Source organism: Sminthopsis crassicaudata, chromosome 4 (assembly GCF_048593235.1).
Source record: "Sminthopsis crassicaudata isolate SCR6 chromosome 4, ASM4859323v1, whole genome shotgun sequence".
NCBI lineage: Eukaryota > Metazoa > Chordata > Mammalia > Dasyuromorphia > Dasyuridae > Sminthopsis > Sminthopsis crassicaudata.
This window is the reverse complement of record NC_133620.1, coordinates 318,682,528-318,698,843: the sequence shown is the minus strand read 5'-3', so window position 1 is coordinate 318,698,843 and position 16,316 is coordinate 318,682,528. Positions and strand designations below refer to the sequence as shown.

General features: G+C 35.6%; 1 protein-coding gene across 4 annotated transcripts in view; it reads right to left on the bottom strand.

The window, feature by feature from the left end:
* Window positions 1–16,316, bottom strand: part of BAIAP2 (BAR/IMD domain containing adaptor protein 2) — a 173,859-nt gene that overhangs the window by 111,430 nt on the left and 46,113 nt on the right. For all 4 annotated transcript variants that reach the window (XM_074260383.1, XM_074260384.1, XM_074260381.1 and 1 more), the window contains exon 3: window positions 8,978–9,064. In XM_074260383.1, the coding sequence (XP_074116484.1) occupies window positions 8,978–9,064 (87 nt within the window). The remainder of the gene's footprint in view (window positions 1–8,977; window positions 9,065–16,316) is intronic.

The following is a 16,316-nucleotide window of genomic DNA, read 5'->3' as shown; positions in this document are numbered from 1 at the left end:
CTCCACAACAGTTCCATATCCCTACTGAAATCTTTCTGCCCCTAAGGGGCTACATTAAACAAAAAACAAAACTAAACTTAAAAAAAAAAAAAAAAAAAAACAGACAAAAAAAAAAAAAACTAAACAAGTGTCAGAGTAATATAGAACCACTGGGATTAGTTGAGTAGAAGAGTCAAGTGTTTAAGGAAAATTACTTTGGCAGGACTTTGTAAGATGGAATGAAGTGGGGAGAGATGAGGTATGAGGACCAAGTAGGAGGCTCTTGCAATAACTTAGATAAGAGATGACCAGGGCCTAAAAAAGGTGGAAACTGTGCAATGGTAGAACAGTAGGTTAGATGCAAGATATGTCATGTAGGTAGAAACAAGAAGATTTGGCAGCTAATTAGATATAAAAGGTGAAGGTGGGATAAGGGGATGAAAATAATACTAAGGTTATGAATCTGAGAGACTTGAAAGAGAGTAGTCCTACAATGGTAATAGGGAACTTAGGAAGAAGGGGTTCTTTTGGACATGGTGAGTCTAATGGTTCAAACATCCAGTTTGAATTGGCCAACAAGCATCTATCTCATGGGACTGAAGCTTAGGGGAGAGTAATACATGCTATATTGATTTGAAAATTATCAACACAGAGTAAGTATCAAAGGATATGAACAGACAGTTTTCAGATGATGAAATTAAAACTATTTCCACTCATATGATAGAGTGTTCCAAATCACTATTGATCAGAGAAATGCAAATTAAGACAACTCTGAGATACCACTACACACCTGTCAGATTGGCTAAGGTGACAGGAACAAATAATGATGAATGTTGGAGGGGATGTAGAAAAACTGGGACACTGATGCATTGTTGGTGGAGTTGTGAAAGAATCCAACCATTCTGGAGAGCAATCTGGAATTATGCCCAAAAAGTTATCAAAATGTGCATACCCTTTGACCCAGCAATGCTACTACTGGGCTTATATCTCAAGAAAATACTAAAGAAGGGAAAGGGACCGGTATGTGCCAAAATGTTTGTGGCAGCTCTTTTTGTAGTGGCTAGAAACTGGAAGATGAATGGATGTCCATCAATTGGAGAATGGTTGGGTAAATTATGGTATATGAATGTTATGGAATATTATTGTTCTGTAAGAAATGACCAACAGGAGGAATACAGAGAGACTTGGAGAGACTTACATCAACTGATGCTGTGTGAAACGAGCAGAACTAGGAGATCATTATACACTTCAACAATGATACTGTATGAGGATGTATTCTGATAGAAGTGGATATTTTCAACATAGAAAAGAACTAATCCAATTCCAACTGATCAATGATGGACAGAATCAGCTACACCCAGAAAAGGAACACTGGGAAATGGAGTGTAAACTATGAGCATTTTTTTTTTGTTTTTCTTCCCAGATTATTTTTACCTTCCGAATCCAATTCTTCCTTTGCAACAACAACAACAAAATTCGGTTCTGCACATATATATTGTACCTAGGATATACTATAAGATATTTAATATGTATGGGAATGCCTGCCATCTAGGGGAGGGGATGGAGGGAAGGAGGGGAAAAAATTCGGAACAGAAGGGAGTACGAGGGATAATGTTGTAAAAAAAAATTACCTATGCATATGTACTGTCAAAAAAAAAGTTATAATTATAAAATTAATTTTAAAAATTATCACAAGCAACAGGAAAAAAAAACATAGAGTAAATAAACTGGTTGAGACCTTAACCAACAGAGTGAATAAAGAGGGAAAAAAGATCTAAAACAGAGCTTTGTGAGGCATCCCCAAGTAGGATATATGATATAAATTATGAGTCAGAAAAAGAGACAGGAATAGATAGACAAGATGAGAACCAGAAGAGATTAATGTTACAGAAATCTAGAAAGGATAGAGTACTCAAAAGAAGGATGAGGCTCCAAAAGACAATCAGACTTGGCAATTAAAATATCACTGATAACTTTGCAGAAAACAGTGAAACTCAGATTGCAAAGGACTGAGGAGAGAGAAGAAGATGTGGAGGAGTATACACAAATTTTTTTGTAGAAGTTTGGCTGACAAAGGGAAGAGAGAAAAGTATGGTCACTCAAAGGGATGGCCGAATTGAGTGAAAAGTTTTCAAAAGATGAAAGACACCAAAAGAAAAATTAACAGAACAACAAAGACAAAGACAAAGAGAGGAGAAAGTATGAAATTGTAATCTGCTGGAGAAGATGGCAGAGAAGTGGAATCAAGCTTACATGCCTCTTCCCCTCTCCAATCCATCCTATGTTCAGCCATCAAGGTGATTTTCCTAAAAATCTTGATCATACCTCTTTCCTGGGTCAGAGTTTCAATGGCTCCCTCTTCCTCTAAGATCAAGTAAAAAGTCCTCTTTGTCATTTAAAGTTCTTCATAAACTAATCTTTCTTTCCCTTCTAGCTTTCTTACACAATATTCCCTTTCATGTACCAGCTTTATTGGCCTACTGTTCCTCAGCTAATATCCCATCTGTTATCTCCATGTTTTTGTACTAAATACTTGTACCCCAATCCTGAAATGCTTCTGCTCACTCCTCACCTTCACCTCTGTTGGTTTCCCCTTTCACCTCTACCTCTCTTCGTTTCTCTGACTTCCTTAAACACATCTCAGGGCCTACTTTGTATAGGATATCTTTCTCATTCTATCCAGAGGGCTAACATTTCCCATTTTTTATTATCTTGATAAAATGTTCTTTATATATTTTATATATTGCTAGTTATTTACATATTATCTCCCTCCCACCCCCATTTAAATGAAAGTTCCTTGAATGCAAGGGTTATATTTTCACATTTCTTCCCAGCATTTAGCACCGTATCTGGTACAAATAAGTACTTGATAAATGCTTATTGACTAGCTCAATTTTCTCTCAAAATACCAGACTCCGACCCTGTGGGGAAAATGAAGGGTTGAGGTTGAGGAAGATTGAAAAAATAAGAAAAGTTCTGGAATAGCTTCTGTAGGGAATGATATAAGGAATCAATTACGGAAGACTAACAACTTATTTGCTTCAGTGAAGACTCAGTTGAAATTGGATAACAAGAATTTATAAAGTACTCGCTCAGTTGCATGATTTTTTCCAGTTTTATTCAGTAGTCTATGAATAAGATCAGAGGACAGATGGTGGCAGTAATCCTCAGCTGAGGTTTGGCAAGAAATGAGCAATGATGGGACAAGAGAAAGGGATTTCAGAGCAGAGAACAATGTAGATTTAAAATGGTTAAGTACAGTTAAGTCACGACTGGAGAGGAAAATGAAGTCAGATCATTTAAAGCCTTGCTAAAATCCTCAATGAGGACAAAAAAAGGTATTGAGTAAGAGGAGTTATAATGAGGTAATCAAATCAATTTCTAATCAAGGAAGTGGAAATTCATGAGTAATGTTAAGGACTAATAATGAATGACCATCCCCAAATGTGGCTTTGAGGGAAAGAGGCTGAGAAAGTGGAAGTTTAGGGGATTTTATAGGAGCAACAAAGTCCCTGAAAATAAAGGCAAGAGTTGGGGAAGAAAAAAGGGGAAAAGAATAAACATTTATTAAGTCCTTACTATATTCAGAACACTAGGCTAGAAACTTTACAAATATGCTCGTTTGAGGAAAGAAAGAATGTGAGACAAGTGCTGAGCTCCTCATTATTACTAGAGTTAGTCTGAATTTTTCCAGGTAGACATAAATAAACAAATCAAGAAATAAATGTTTATATTTAATGTATATGGGAAGGAGTGGAGGGAAGGAGGAGAAAAGTTGGAACAGAAGTTTTTGCAAGGGTCAAAGTTGAAAAATTACCAATGCATATGTTTTGTCAATAAAAAGCTATAATTAAAAAAAGAAATGGTTATCTTTCAGAGGATCATGTAAAGCTATTTTCTGAGTGGTACCCCAGAAATATTTATGATGTACATCAAAATAATTTCAGAGAGAAGGCAGTTTATCTGCGGCCCAGGCAGACTCAAATAAGGCCAATCCCCTAATGGTTCTAGTCATTTTGGACCTTGCCTTGTCAAATCATTAAAGCAACTAAAAAAAAAAAAAAGGCAGGGGGAATGGTCAGCAGCCATTTCCCTTTCTTCTTTAAATCTGCCAATTTGCCCATACTACTGCTAAACTCCTAAGCACGGGTGGATCTGTTTCCTTGGGATAATAGTAGAAGGTTGAGGGACATTCATAAAGGAAATTTTAAAGCCATATCTGAAAATAGGAATCACTGCACATTCCAGGAAGTATCAGAGCCATATAGCCAAAGAGAGGAAGTGGTACAATCCTGCTTAAGTCACTTTTCCTTCACTGACATGAATGAAAGTTCTGGTTATATAACTAGATTCCTATGCTGACTGTAACTCCTAATGGTACTTTATACTTTTGGTATATTTCCAATGAAATCAACAGTCACTTTAACCCCGAATGACACAAATGAAGCTCTGGGAAAGCCAAAAAATATTTGTAGGTTTCACTGACGGAAATCATAAGTAAGGGAGAAAAACTTCAGAGAGGTCACCTGTTTTCAGCTTCCTCAATAAACGTATACTAAGTTCCAGTTGAGTTCAAGACATTTGGGGGGGAGGGGCAGAGCAGGCATGTAATGGGTAGAAATATAGGTAATATAGAAAAAGTTAAATTACATTGCCTGCCCTCAAGGATTTTACAATGTAATAAGAACAATGCTCCAGTAATAAGAAATGTACTCAAATAAACATAATGGAAACTGTAATTTTAAGTTTATAAGAGATCACAGAATGACAAGAGCTTAACGGAAAAAAGGAACTATTTTTAAGAGAGGAAAGTTTCAAAGAAACCCTGTGAAGTAGATGACACCTGAAATGGGCTTTTAGGACAGGGAAAAATTTTAGCAAACTAGTGGGGGGGGGAGCCTGTTCCAAGTACAAGAGATGAGAGGTACCACTGATTAGACACAGGAGAGGGAAGAACCAGATCAGGGAACAACTATTAATCTAATTTAAATGGATTATCAATATTTGAAGAGAGATAATATGAAACAAACATGAAAAGGTAAATTGGAGTCTGATTCTAAACCAATGTGAATGCCAGGTCAAGTTTGCATTTTACCCTGTAAGTGGCAAAAGGCAGGGTACAAAGAATCCACTGAGTATTTGGGAGAAAAGAAGGTTAATCTAACATTACTATATATTAAAGCATCTAAAACATAGCTTATTCAGCTCCAAGACTTAAGCATAAGGACAAAATGATTCCAAAACAGTAGTAGAACTTCAGTACTCTAAAACCAAAAGTACTTCTCAAATCTTTTTTCAAAATGGGAGAGAGAAAAAGGAGAAGAGTAATCACAGGTGAACTGACAGTTCCCCTTGGCAGGGATAATACATCTAACATGCATTAATAGAATCAATTCTTATTGTAAGATCACAGATTTACTAAATAATATAACAGCTTCTTGGATGCCATTATGGGAACATCATGTAATAGTATAACTATTTTGAGACCATAATGATGGTCTCATCATAGACCAACATATGATCTTGAAATGTTACCTGAGCTAATACCAAAGCAAAATATAAAATTACTCCTAACCATCACCATTCCCTTAATCCCAGAAATGTCCTTAAAAAATAACTAAAAAATACCCATATGACCAGGTTACTCAAAACCAGAAATTTAAGTCAATTTAGAAGCAAGAAAACAATGAATACACCAGCAAAGAACATTCAGAGAATCTCAGAAATGCAGTGTCATGGCCTTTGATGCTGCCTCAGTTCTGTTACCTGAAATTGAATCTGTCTCCAAGTCAACTGACTCCTAACTCAACCAGAACCAAACTAACAAGTTAGTTTTGGAAAATCTATCCTGAACCATTATGATTTAACCACCAATGGACAGCACTGAAACCGGAAGAAACAGCATGATGTGGTGGAAAGGAAACTAAATTTAGAGTAAGAACACCTAGGTCCCCAGTCATGACTATCATTTATTATCTATATGATGTTGGGCATTTCACTAACTTCCTGTTCAATAAAGTGAAGATGCTGAATTAGATGCTGTCCAGGATATTTTCTTGTTCTAAATTCTATAATGCCAATATAATTAACACATGCTCCAGCCTTGGTAAAACTGTGAACTTCCATCTTTCAGGTACTGCTGTTCTTTGCCTTTGATATGATGTCTACTTAGGGCCCAATAAATTAGCAGGAATGTCAGGAAAATCCCCATTTCATAGACATGGAAGCAGGCACACACACACACACACACATTCTCTCTCTCTCTCTCTCTCTCTCTCTCTCTCTCTCTCTCTCTCTCTCTCTCTCTCTCTCTCTCTCTCTCTCTCTCTCTCTCTCTCTCTCTCTCTCTCTCTCTCTCTCCCTTTCCCTTTCCCTTTCCCTTTCCCTCTCTCAATTCCTTACAATGACTCAGTAGACCAGATCAAGTTAATTGCTGAAGGATAACCTAAGAAATGGAAGTGCTTCCAAGGCTGAATGTCTGAAGCTTTAGTCTAATATCTGTTCATTCTATCATACTTATTTATAACAATTGAATACATAATTAAGAATTGTGACCATCAGCATCTAAACATCTCAAAGCATATTCAGATAAGTTAAGTCATTAAGCAATACCTAAAAACACAGAGAAACTCCTTAAAAGCCTCCAAGAAACTAGAGGCCCTTTTCAGACTTCTCAAGGGCCTGCTCTGACAATTCTCTTCTTTTGCAAGTCATTTCATTTCATCTCTGCATGAATATATGTCTCTCAGTCATGTCACAAGAACTATTCTGAGAATATATTCTGCAAATCACCACTGCAACCTGGGAGAACTTACAAGTCACATGACCAGCATGACAGTAGAAAAGTCACTTTCTCCAAACCATTTTAACCCTCCAATGCTTCCCTAAAAAGAATACTATACAAAAGAAAGTCCTATGCTTTATAAAGGAAAGTAATTTACAGGAATACTAATTTTATTGCACTTAACTTTATTGTATTTTGCAGATATTGCATTTTTTACAAACTGAAAGTTTATGGCAACCCTGCAATTGAGCAATCTTTTGGTACCATTTTTCCAAGAGCATATAGTCACATAGTATCTCTGTGTCACATTACGGTGATTTTCACAATATTTCAAACTTTTTCATTATAATTATATCTGTTGTGGTGATCTATAATCAGTGATCTTCGTTAAAGGATTTAAAGTGTACTTTGTCATTGTTTTGGAGCACCATGAATTGTACCCATATGAGACAGCAATCTTAATAAATAAATGTTGTGTGTGTTCTGACGATCCACTGACTAGGTGTTCCCCTATCTTTCTCCCTCTCCTTGGGCCTCCTCATTCCCTGAGATATAACAATATTGAAATGAGGACAACTAATAACCCTATAATAGCCTATAAGTGTTCAAGTAAAAGGAAGGGTTGATCAATAAAACCCACTTCATTGTTGTTTTATTTTAAGAAACTATCATATCCAGCTCTTTCAACAACCAAACCTAACACCAGCAAAAAGATTACCGGGGGGTGGGGGGGGGGGGGGTGGGTGTGTGAAGGCTCAGATAGTAGGTAGCATTTTTTTTTTATCAATAAAGTATTTTTAATTAAGACGAGAACTTTTTTTTAGACAATATACTATTGCATATTTAATAGACTACAGCACAGGATAAACATAACTTTTGTATGAACTGGGAAACCAAAAAAAGTGTGACTTGCTTTATTGCAACATTCACTTTATGGCAATGGTCTGGAACTGAGCCCAAAATATCTTCAAGATATGCCTATGGTATAGAAAGAGTATAAGAAGAAAAACTGAGATCTATACTCTAACTCCAATGTGACTACTGGCGAAAACTGTATGAGCTAAATAAAGGTAATTAGAGGTCCTAATATTGATAGAATAACATAAAGCATTATATAAAGCAAGCAATCATTATTAACTTCTTTGCATCTTAGTTTGTTACCTCATGCATATAAAAGTAGAATTGGATAAGACTAATTTAAAAATCACTTTTAGTTTTAATATTCTGTGTATGTTTATGCTGCTACTTGTATTATTAATGACAATTTATTGAAAGATTGAATGGAGAAAAGATCTGGATATAGATTCAACATGCCCACATGTGTGAATTTAACAGTAAATCTTAAGATAAAAGTATTCCTCCCTGGGTAAAAATTAACAGTCATGACCTAGAGCTAATATTCAAACACCTGTATAAACATAAACTGGTAAGTCTAGTTAATTAAGCCAACTTGCCTTATTTCTTTCAAAAGGATCAAGTTATTACAGGTCAGCTACCTTTATAGCTGACTCCAAGAAACTAACATTTGTTTGCATTATTGTGGTAACAAGGAGTAGAAGCTTTCAGAAGGTAGGGACCTGGTTTCCATAGCATTTAATGCAAAGAACAGCAACTCTAAAATGTCCTCACTAGGAAAAAGCCAAACTTTGTATTACAAAGATAATCTTGTGGTCACAGAATTTTCTTATTAAATGGCTTGACTTAATGTCCTAAATCTTCTTAACTTAATCAACATAAAGTTTGTTGCTAGACTACCAAATGGCCTGGAGAACATATGCTATTTAAAACTTGGGGGGGGGGAATCAATCTGTTTTCTCTGCCAACTATTAAATTGTTATTTGGCAAAAGACCAATCTCTCCCCACCTCTGTCACATTGAACCATAGCCATTGAGACAGCTTCCTGGAGTGCTCTCTTCTTATTTATACATTAGTAAGTTATTGATAACAGCAACATATCCCATGGACAAGATGAAAGAGCAATAGCACAGGCCATGTTTAGATTTTAGAAAAGCCACAAAAATACTGGTTTATTTTAAAAGTTTAAATTCTGGTGCAAAATTTTCCCTTGATTTCTGTTTAAAAACAGACCAAATCTGAGTCAAAAAACCATCTAAATTATGTTACAGAACTTCATTTTCCACTCCCACTCCGACTTTCTGAACATTCCAAAAGCTCCCAAATTGTTCTTTTCCCTCTACAATTCCAAATCTTACCAAGTTCTTTTGAGCCTTGACTTTCACTGGCCAACTCCCCCATTTTTACCAGGGCATCAAAATAACCTTTGGCAGCAAACGTCACACCTAAGAGAAAACAAAATGAGATCTGGTCATTTCCTTGGGGGGGAAAAAAAAGCAATACAAAAATACAAAACTCAGGTCATGACTGTTGGCAAGCACTCCTGTACCATTAAAGCTGTTCTGTAACATGTTCTATTGACGTTTCCTTTGTATACAGAAGTATTTAACACTTGATTTCTGGTTTCAAATCAACATCAGTCTCTTGACATTCCAACAATCACATAGTAATGTCATTCCAAACATTAGGCTTCTTTTCATTCTGAGGATATGGTCCAGGTCCAGAACTAAGGAAATCATGAATGTTGTTCCTTATTGTATTAGGAGTAGGGGAAAGCTGAGAAAGTTTCTTTCAAGTGTTCTTCAGGAAATCAGGAACACAGCAATTGAGCAAGAAAATTCATGGGAATCCATCACTTCCTATATAGTATATTTAATCATTTCTCATTTTTTCTTCTTTCGCCTGGCCTTAAAAATTATGCATGTCTCCCCCAAGTACATTAAATTATATGTATAACTGGCACTTAACAATGCCTGATCATATTAATATACTTGAGTTGCCAATGTATTTAACTCCTAATGCTTTTAAATAACAAGATTCTAGTCTAACCAGCTGTGCATTAATCTTCTACTGAAAATGATTCCAATCAAGTAAGCTATTGATATATATCAATTAATATTAGGCAATCATTTTGCTTTTCTAACTCTTACTTTCCCTGATGGTAAAATGAAAGGGACTGGCAAGATGATGTCTAAGATTTCTTCCTACTCTAAATCTACAATCCATGATCAAAGTTTGAGCATAAGTCCTAGTTTTCTCAATTGAGAAATTATCTTTCTGAAACTTTCTAGTTTGCTTTTAAAATTTCCCTAAGCATAAAAAGAAAGCCCCATGTCCCCAGACTCCTGACTAACGAGAAATGGTGAAAACAAAAAGAAAGGAATTCAATGGTTGAAAGATCAGGAGCATGGTGAGATTGCAAAATCAGGATAATTATGTTTTTAATGCTGTTTTACATAGAACCTAGTGAGGGTTCTTATAACTGGGTACTCTATCAAATTTTATTTTTATAGTTTTCAATTAAATGCAAACAATTTGTTCTGTAGCACAAGACTCTGCTGCCTTGTCACCATGGGGAATGTTGCTCTGTAGATAACAGAGTAAGCTCTGTAAGATAAATGGAAGAAAAACACAACTAACTTATCAGCTATATTTTGATTCTCATGAGGCAGTACCGTTATAGTAGAGATGGTGGTGAGAACTGATACAAAATAATATATTAATAACATTAATATATGATACAAAATAACATTTTAAGAAGAGAATTAAAGAGGTACAAAGTTTTCTATGAAGTTCAGAATGGGGGGCAGGAGAGATGAAAGAATGCCAAATTATATTAAAAATCAAGAAAGGCTTCATAGGACTTAAGGTTGGAAATGGCCTCAGAGATCTTCTAGTCCAACACTTTTGTTTTACAGACAAAGAAATTCAGGCCCAAGAGAAGTAACATTTGACATGGGCTTTAAAAGCTTTACAAAAAGAAGTCCAAATCTTGTCCATCTGCTTTCATGAATTCAGAAAAAAGGTAGTTTTAATCCATATGGAAAACCTGGACAAGACTGCTACTTTTTTTGTTGTTCATATCCAACTCTGTGTGACCCCATTTGGAGTTTTCTTAGCAAAGATACTGAAGAGGTCTGCCACTTCCTTCTCCAGGTCATATGACAGATGAGGAAACTTAGGCACAGAAAGTTAAGTAACCTGCCTAAAGTCACAAAGCACAATCCAAGGCTGGATTTGAACTTAAGATAGTGAATCTTTCCCATTCAAGCCTGGTACTCTAACCACTGTGCCACCAAATTACCCTAAATTGCTTCATCAGTCCTAAAAGAACTTTCTTGCTATATAAGTGGAGCTCTCCTTCTGGGTTATCACCCTCCCAATTCTTTCCAGGCTACCCTCAGAGGTTCAAAGTTCTCCATGGGTTATCTCTCCTAAAGCTATAATATAAAAATTATAAAACTGTAATAATTTCCCAACAGTGTATTTACAAGCAATGCTATTGACTATTTACTGAGCAGCCATTGTCAGAACAATAGTTCTTAGAACTATTAAATAGAACAACACAATTTTTTTTAACAGTGATTAAATAGCACTTTAATAGATAGATAAATCAGTGCACTAAAATTTCAGGAAAAAGAATTCACAAGGGGAATCCCAAAGTGGGATATAACACTTCAGCTGAGTTCTATTCCTCTTGTTTTCTACTCCCCCCACACACATACTTATTGAGAAGCAAGAAAATAAAGCCAATTACAAATGTGCACAATCAGATAAAGCAAACTCCAATCTCAACCATGCCAAAAAATATGCTTTGATCTCTTACTCTGTCAGCCCTTCATCTCGAGGGAGCTAGCTTGTTTTATCCTGAGTTCTTTAGTGCTGTGGTGGATCATTGTGCGCTGATCAGAGTTCCTAAGTCTTTTAGAATTGATTACCTTCATAATCTTATCATCTTATAAGTTTTTCTCTTCTTCCTGTTCATTTCACTTTGCATCAGTTCATACAAATCTTTTCAGATTTTTGGAAACTGTCCCTTCATCACTTTTTATACCACAATAGTATTATAGTAATCTGTCATACTCATAACTTGCCCAGGCATTGATGGCCAATCCCAGAGCTGATACAATTATCTTTTTTTTTTGTTTTAAATTTAATTTTTATTTAATTTTATAATTATAACTTTTTTTTTTTGACAGTACATATGCATGGGTAATTTTTTACAACATTATCCCTTGCACTTACTTCTATTCAGATTTTTTCCCTTCCTCCCCCAACCCCCTCCCCCAGATGGCAGGCAGTCTTATACATGTTAAATATATTACAGTATATTCTAGATACAATATATGTGTGTAGAACCGAATTTTTGTTGCACAGGAAGAATTGGATTCAGAAGGTAAAAATAACAGTTTACACTCATTTCCCAGTGTTTCTTTTCTGGATGTAGCTGATTCTGTCCATCATTAATCAATTGGAATTGGATTAGCTCTTCTCTATGTTGAAGATATCCACTTCCATCAGCATACATCCTCGTACTGTATCATTGTTGAAGTGTATAATGATCTTCTGGTTCTGCTCGTTTCACTTAGCATCAATTGATGTAAGTCTCTCCAAGCCTCTCTGTATTTCTCCTGTTGGTCATTTCTTACAGAACAATAATACTCCATAACATTCATATACCATAATTTACCCAACCATTCTCCAATTGATGAACATCCATTCATCTTCCAGCTTCTAGCCACTATGAAAAGGGCTGCCACAAACATTTTGGCACATACAGGTCCCTTTCCCTTCTTTAGTATTTCCTTGGGATATAAGCCCAGTAATAGTATGGCTGGGTCAAAGGGTATGCACATTTTGATAACTTTTTGGGCATAATTCCAGATTGCTCTCCAGAATGGTTTTCCCACAGCCCCTCCAACATTCATTATTATTTGTTCCTGTCATCTTAGCCAATCTGACAGGTGTGTACTGATATCTCAGAGGTGTCTTAATTTGCATTTCTCTGATCAATAGTGATTTGGAACACTTTCATATGAGTGGAAATAGTTTTAATTTCATCATCTGAAAATTGTCTGTTCATATCCTTTGACCATTTATCAATTGGAGAATGGCTTGATTTCTTATAAATTAAAGTCAATTCTCTGTATATTTTGGAGATGAGGCCTTTATCAGAACCTTTAACTGTAAAAATGTTTTCCCAATTTGTTACTTCCCTTCTAATCTTGTTTGCATTAGTTTTGTTTGTGCAGAAACTTTTTAATTTGGTGTAATCAAAATGTTCTATTTTGTGATCAATAATGGTCTCTAGTTCTCCCTTGGACACAAACTCCTTCCTCCTCCACAAGTCTGAGAGGTAAACCATCCCATGTTCCTCCAATTTATTTATGATTTCGTTCTTTATGCCTAAATCTTGGACCCATTTTGATCTAATCTTAGTATGTGGTGTTAAATGTGGGTCCATGCCTAGTTTCTGCCATACTAATTTCCAGTTTTCCCAGCAGTTTTTGTCAAATAATGAATTCTTATCCCAAAATTTGGGATCTTTGGGTTTGTCAAACACTAGATTGCTATTTTTATTCACTATCTTGCCCTGTGAACCTAACCTATGCCACTGATCAACTAGTCTATTTCTTAGCCAATACCAAATGGTTTTGGTGACTGTTGCTTTATAATACAGTTCTAGATCAGGTACAGCTAGACCACCTTCACTTAATTTTTTTTTCATTACTTCCCTTGAAATTCTCGATCTTTTGTTGTTCCATATGAATTCTGTTGTTATTTTTTCTAGGTTATTTAAATAGTTTCTTGGAAGTCTGATTGGTATAGCACTAAATAAATAGATTAGTTTAGGGAGTATTGTCATCTTAATTATATTTGCTCGGCCTATCCAAGAGCACTAAATGTCTTTCCAATTATTTAAATCTGACTTTATTTTTGTGGCAAGTGTTTTGTAATTTTGCTCATATAATTCCTGACTCTCCTTTGGTAGATATATTCCCAAATATTTGATACTATCGACCGTTATTTTGAATGGAATTTCTCTTTGTATCTCTTGCTGTTGGATTGTGTTGTTAATGTATAAAAATGCTGAGGATTAGAACAACACAATTAAATAAAATAATAAACCTGGGTTAGATTCTGTCATTACATATATGGTCAAGTGGGAAGAATAAGTATAAAAAAAGATACACCGAGGAAGGAATATTCTCAGTCTAAATAACTCAGACTTTCTACAGTAGAGTAAGACTTAAATTGATTTCCTTTCTTATGGTATCCTTTTATGATTATCCCCCAGATGCAGCATTTCTTGTTGGGCAGATCAATCAATTGGATTTCCTAAGTTTGTTATTCAATTTATAACAATCAGAGCTGGCTCTCTTTTCTACCACCAGGTCATATTCTACAGAAGCTCCTTCTCTCCTTGGCCTTCAATTCTTTCCTCAATTTATTCCCTGTTGGATGTGATGCCTGCTACTTTGTAACTCCTCTGAAAGTCACTAGCAATGAGGGAAAGAAAAAGGTAATGCCTCTTCTTCTCTCCTCCCCATGTCTCTGAGATCTTCTTCTATGCTACCAGAGGTCATACTCCTCAGAGGAATCTCCTGACTGAACCTAACTTGTAGAGTCTCTTGATTTTTAAAGAGTTACCAGAACTGCAAGCTATTCTTGACTATCAAATAGCAATATGCTCTGTAATTCCAAACAATGTTGTTCACAACTCATGCATGAGATAACACTATTTTTTTTTACATTTTTACACTTATTGTCTCTCTTATCTGCTTATTTTGTCATTTTGTCATCTGGACTAGGGAAAATCAGTTTATCAGATTGTGTACTGAAGCACCTCCTCCCCCTGCAACTACCCAAAGTTTTCTAACATTGACCTTTGCAGGGAAGGATAAATATCCATTGAGATCATTGTTGTGAAAAATGAGGGAAGTAAAGTAAAAATGAGAGGAGGTGCATTGTGAAAAGGGAAATGAGACCAAATAATCATCAGCTCAGCAGCATACTAATCCTTTGTAGTTCCTTTCAGAACTATCTATCCTCTGTCAGCAAATAGAAAACTTTCTAATAAAAATTACAAATTAACTCAACAAATTTTATTTTCTTTAAAAGCCATGAAATAGTCAAAGGAGACCTGTATTCAAAACAAGTTTCAAACACTTAGTGAAAGACATTTGACAACAGGCAACACAGTTAACCAACTCTGAGCCTTAATTACTTCATATATAAAATGAGTTTGCACTACATGACCTTGAAGGTGCCTTCTACCTGTAAATCTATGATTCTGTGATATAAATATGAGAGTCATCTATAAATAGATAATAACTGAACCCATGGAAACATGAGATCAATGAGAGAGACTATAAAAAGAAAAGGACCTAAGATAAAGATAAAGTCCTAGGCGACACTTACACCAAGGAAGAAGACCATTATGGCAATCAAGCAAGAGAGACTGAGAAGGAGTTAAAAGGGAGGAAAAGCAAGCAAAAGTGTTATAAAAATCAAAGGAAGGGAATCTTGTCAACAGTGTCAAAGGAAAATGGGGCCTAAGAAAAAGGCCACTGGATTTAACAGTTAAGGGATATGGGTAACCTTGTATCTAGGAGTTTCTAACTCAAGTTATAGGTTGGAAGTCAGACTGCAGAGTTGAGAAGTAAATGGAGCTCATGGTTGTGAGAGAAGGGAAAGGCAACTATGGTATATATGAATACTATGGTAAATATTACTATGGCAAGAAATGTCAAATATGAAAAATTCTGAGAAACACAGAGATCTGTATGAACCCAAGAAAAAAAACATACATAATAATTATCACACTATAAAGAATACTAGGGAGATAGGTTTTCCACATAGAAGATGCTAGGGAGAAAATGGCTTTTTGCAAGGAGAAGCCTAGGGGGTGCTTCCAGGACAATAGTGATTATGTACAAGGAAAGTGTCTCTGAGAAACAGACTACAAAATCTAACAGAGACATTCTGTAAATGGTTCTGGTGGAAAAAAAAAAAAGAAAAAGAAAAATACCTGATAGACTTCTTAATTGAGTTAAGTTATTCAAAAAGACCTCTCAGCTTTAGCAACCCTGTCTTTGTCTCAATATTTGTGGGAGAGCTCACCTACCAGTGAAGACAGTGGAAATTTAGAACCTTTCAAAGGTATCCAATACATAGCCACAGGCCACATGAAGCCCATCATACACTCAAATGCAGCATGAGTCCCATTAAAATGTAACTGGAAAATATTTTACAAATACATTAATAAAATACAATAAAACAAATAATGTTAATATGGGATTCTCTAGGTTAATTATGTGACTCTGAGCATGGTATAAGTTTGATACCACTAGTCTAGAGGGCTCTTCAGCATTTTGTCATTCTGGAGTCCTGGTATAGCAGCAAGGAATATGCCCTTTGGGAATAACCTTCAGAAAGCCAGACCAGCAGTGACTATAGGCTCACTCTATAAGTCACCCAACATCTGAATATGAAATTGGTGGGACCAATATAATATAGAAACTAAACAGTTTTCAGAGTACCCTTTCCAGATCACAATGGTATAAAGGAGTTTATGATGCCAGGTGTTAAGGTAAATGAATATCTTTGTTCTAGCTATATTTTTGAAATAAATATTCCTTTGTAAAGAGTACCTAATGTTAAGTATTAAATGGAATTAGGATGCTAGTTATTGGT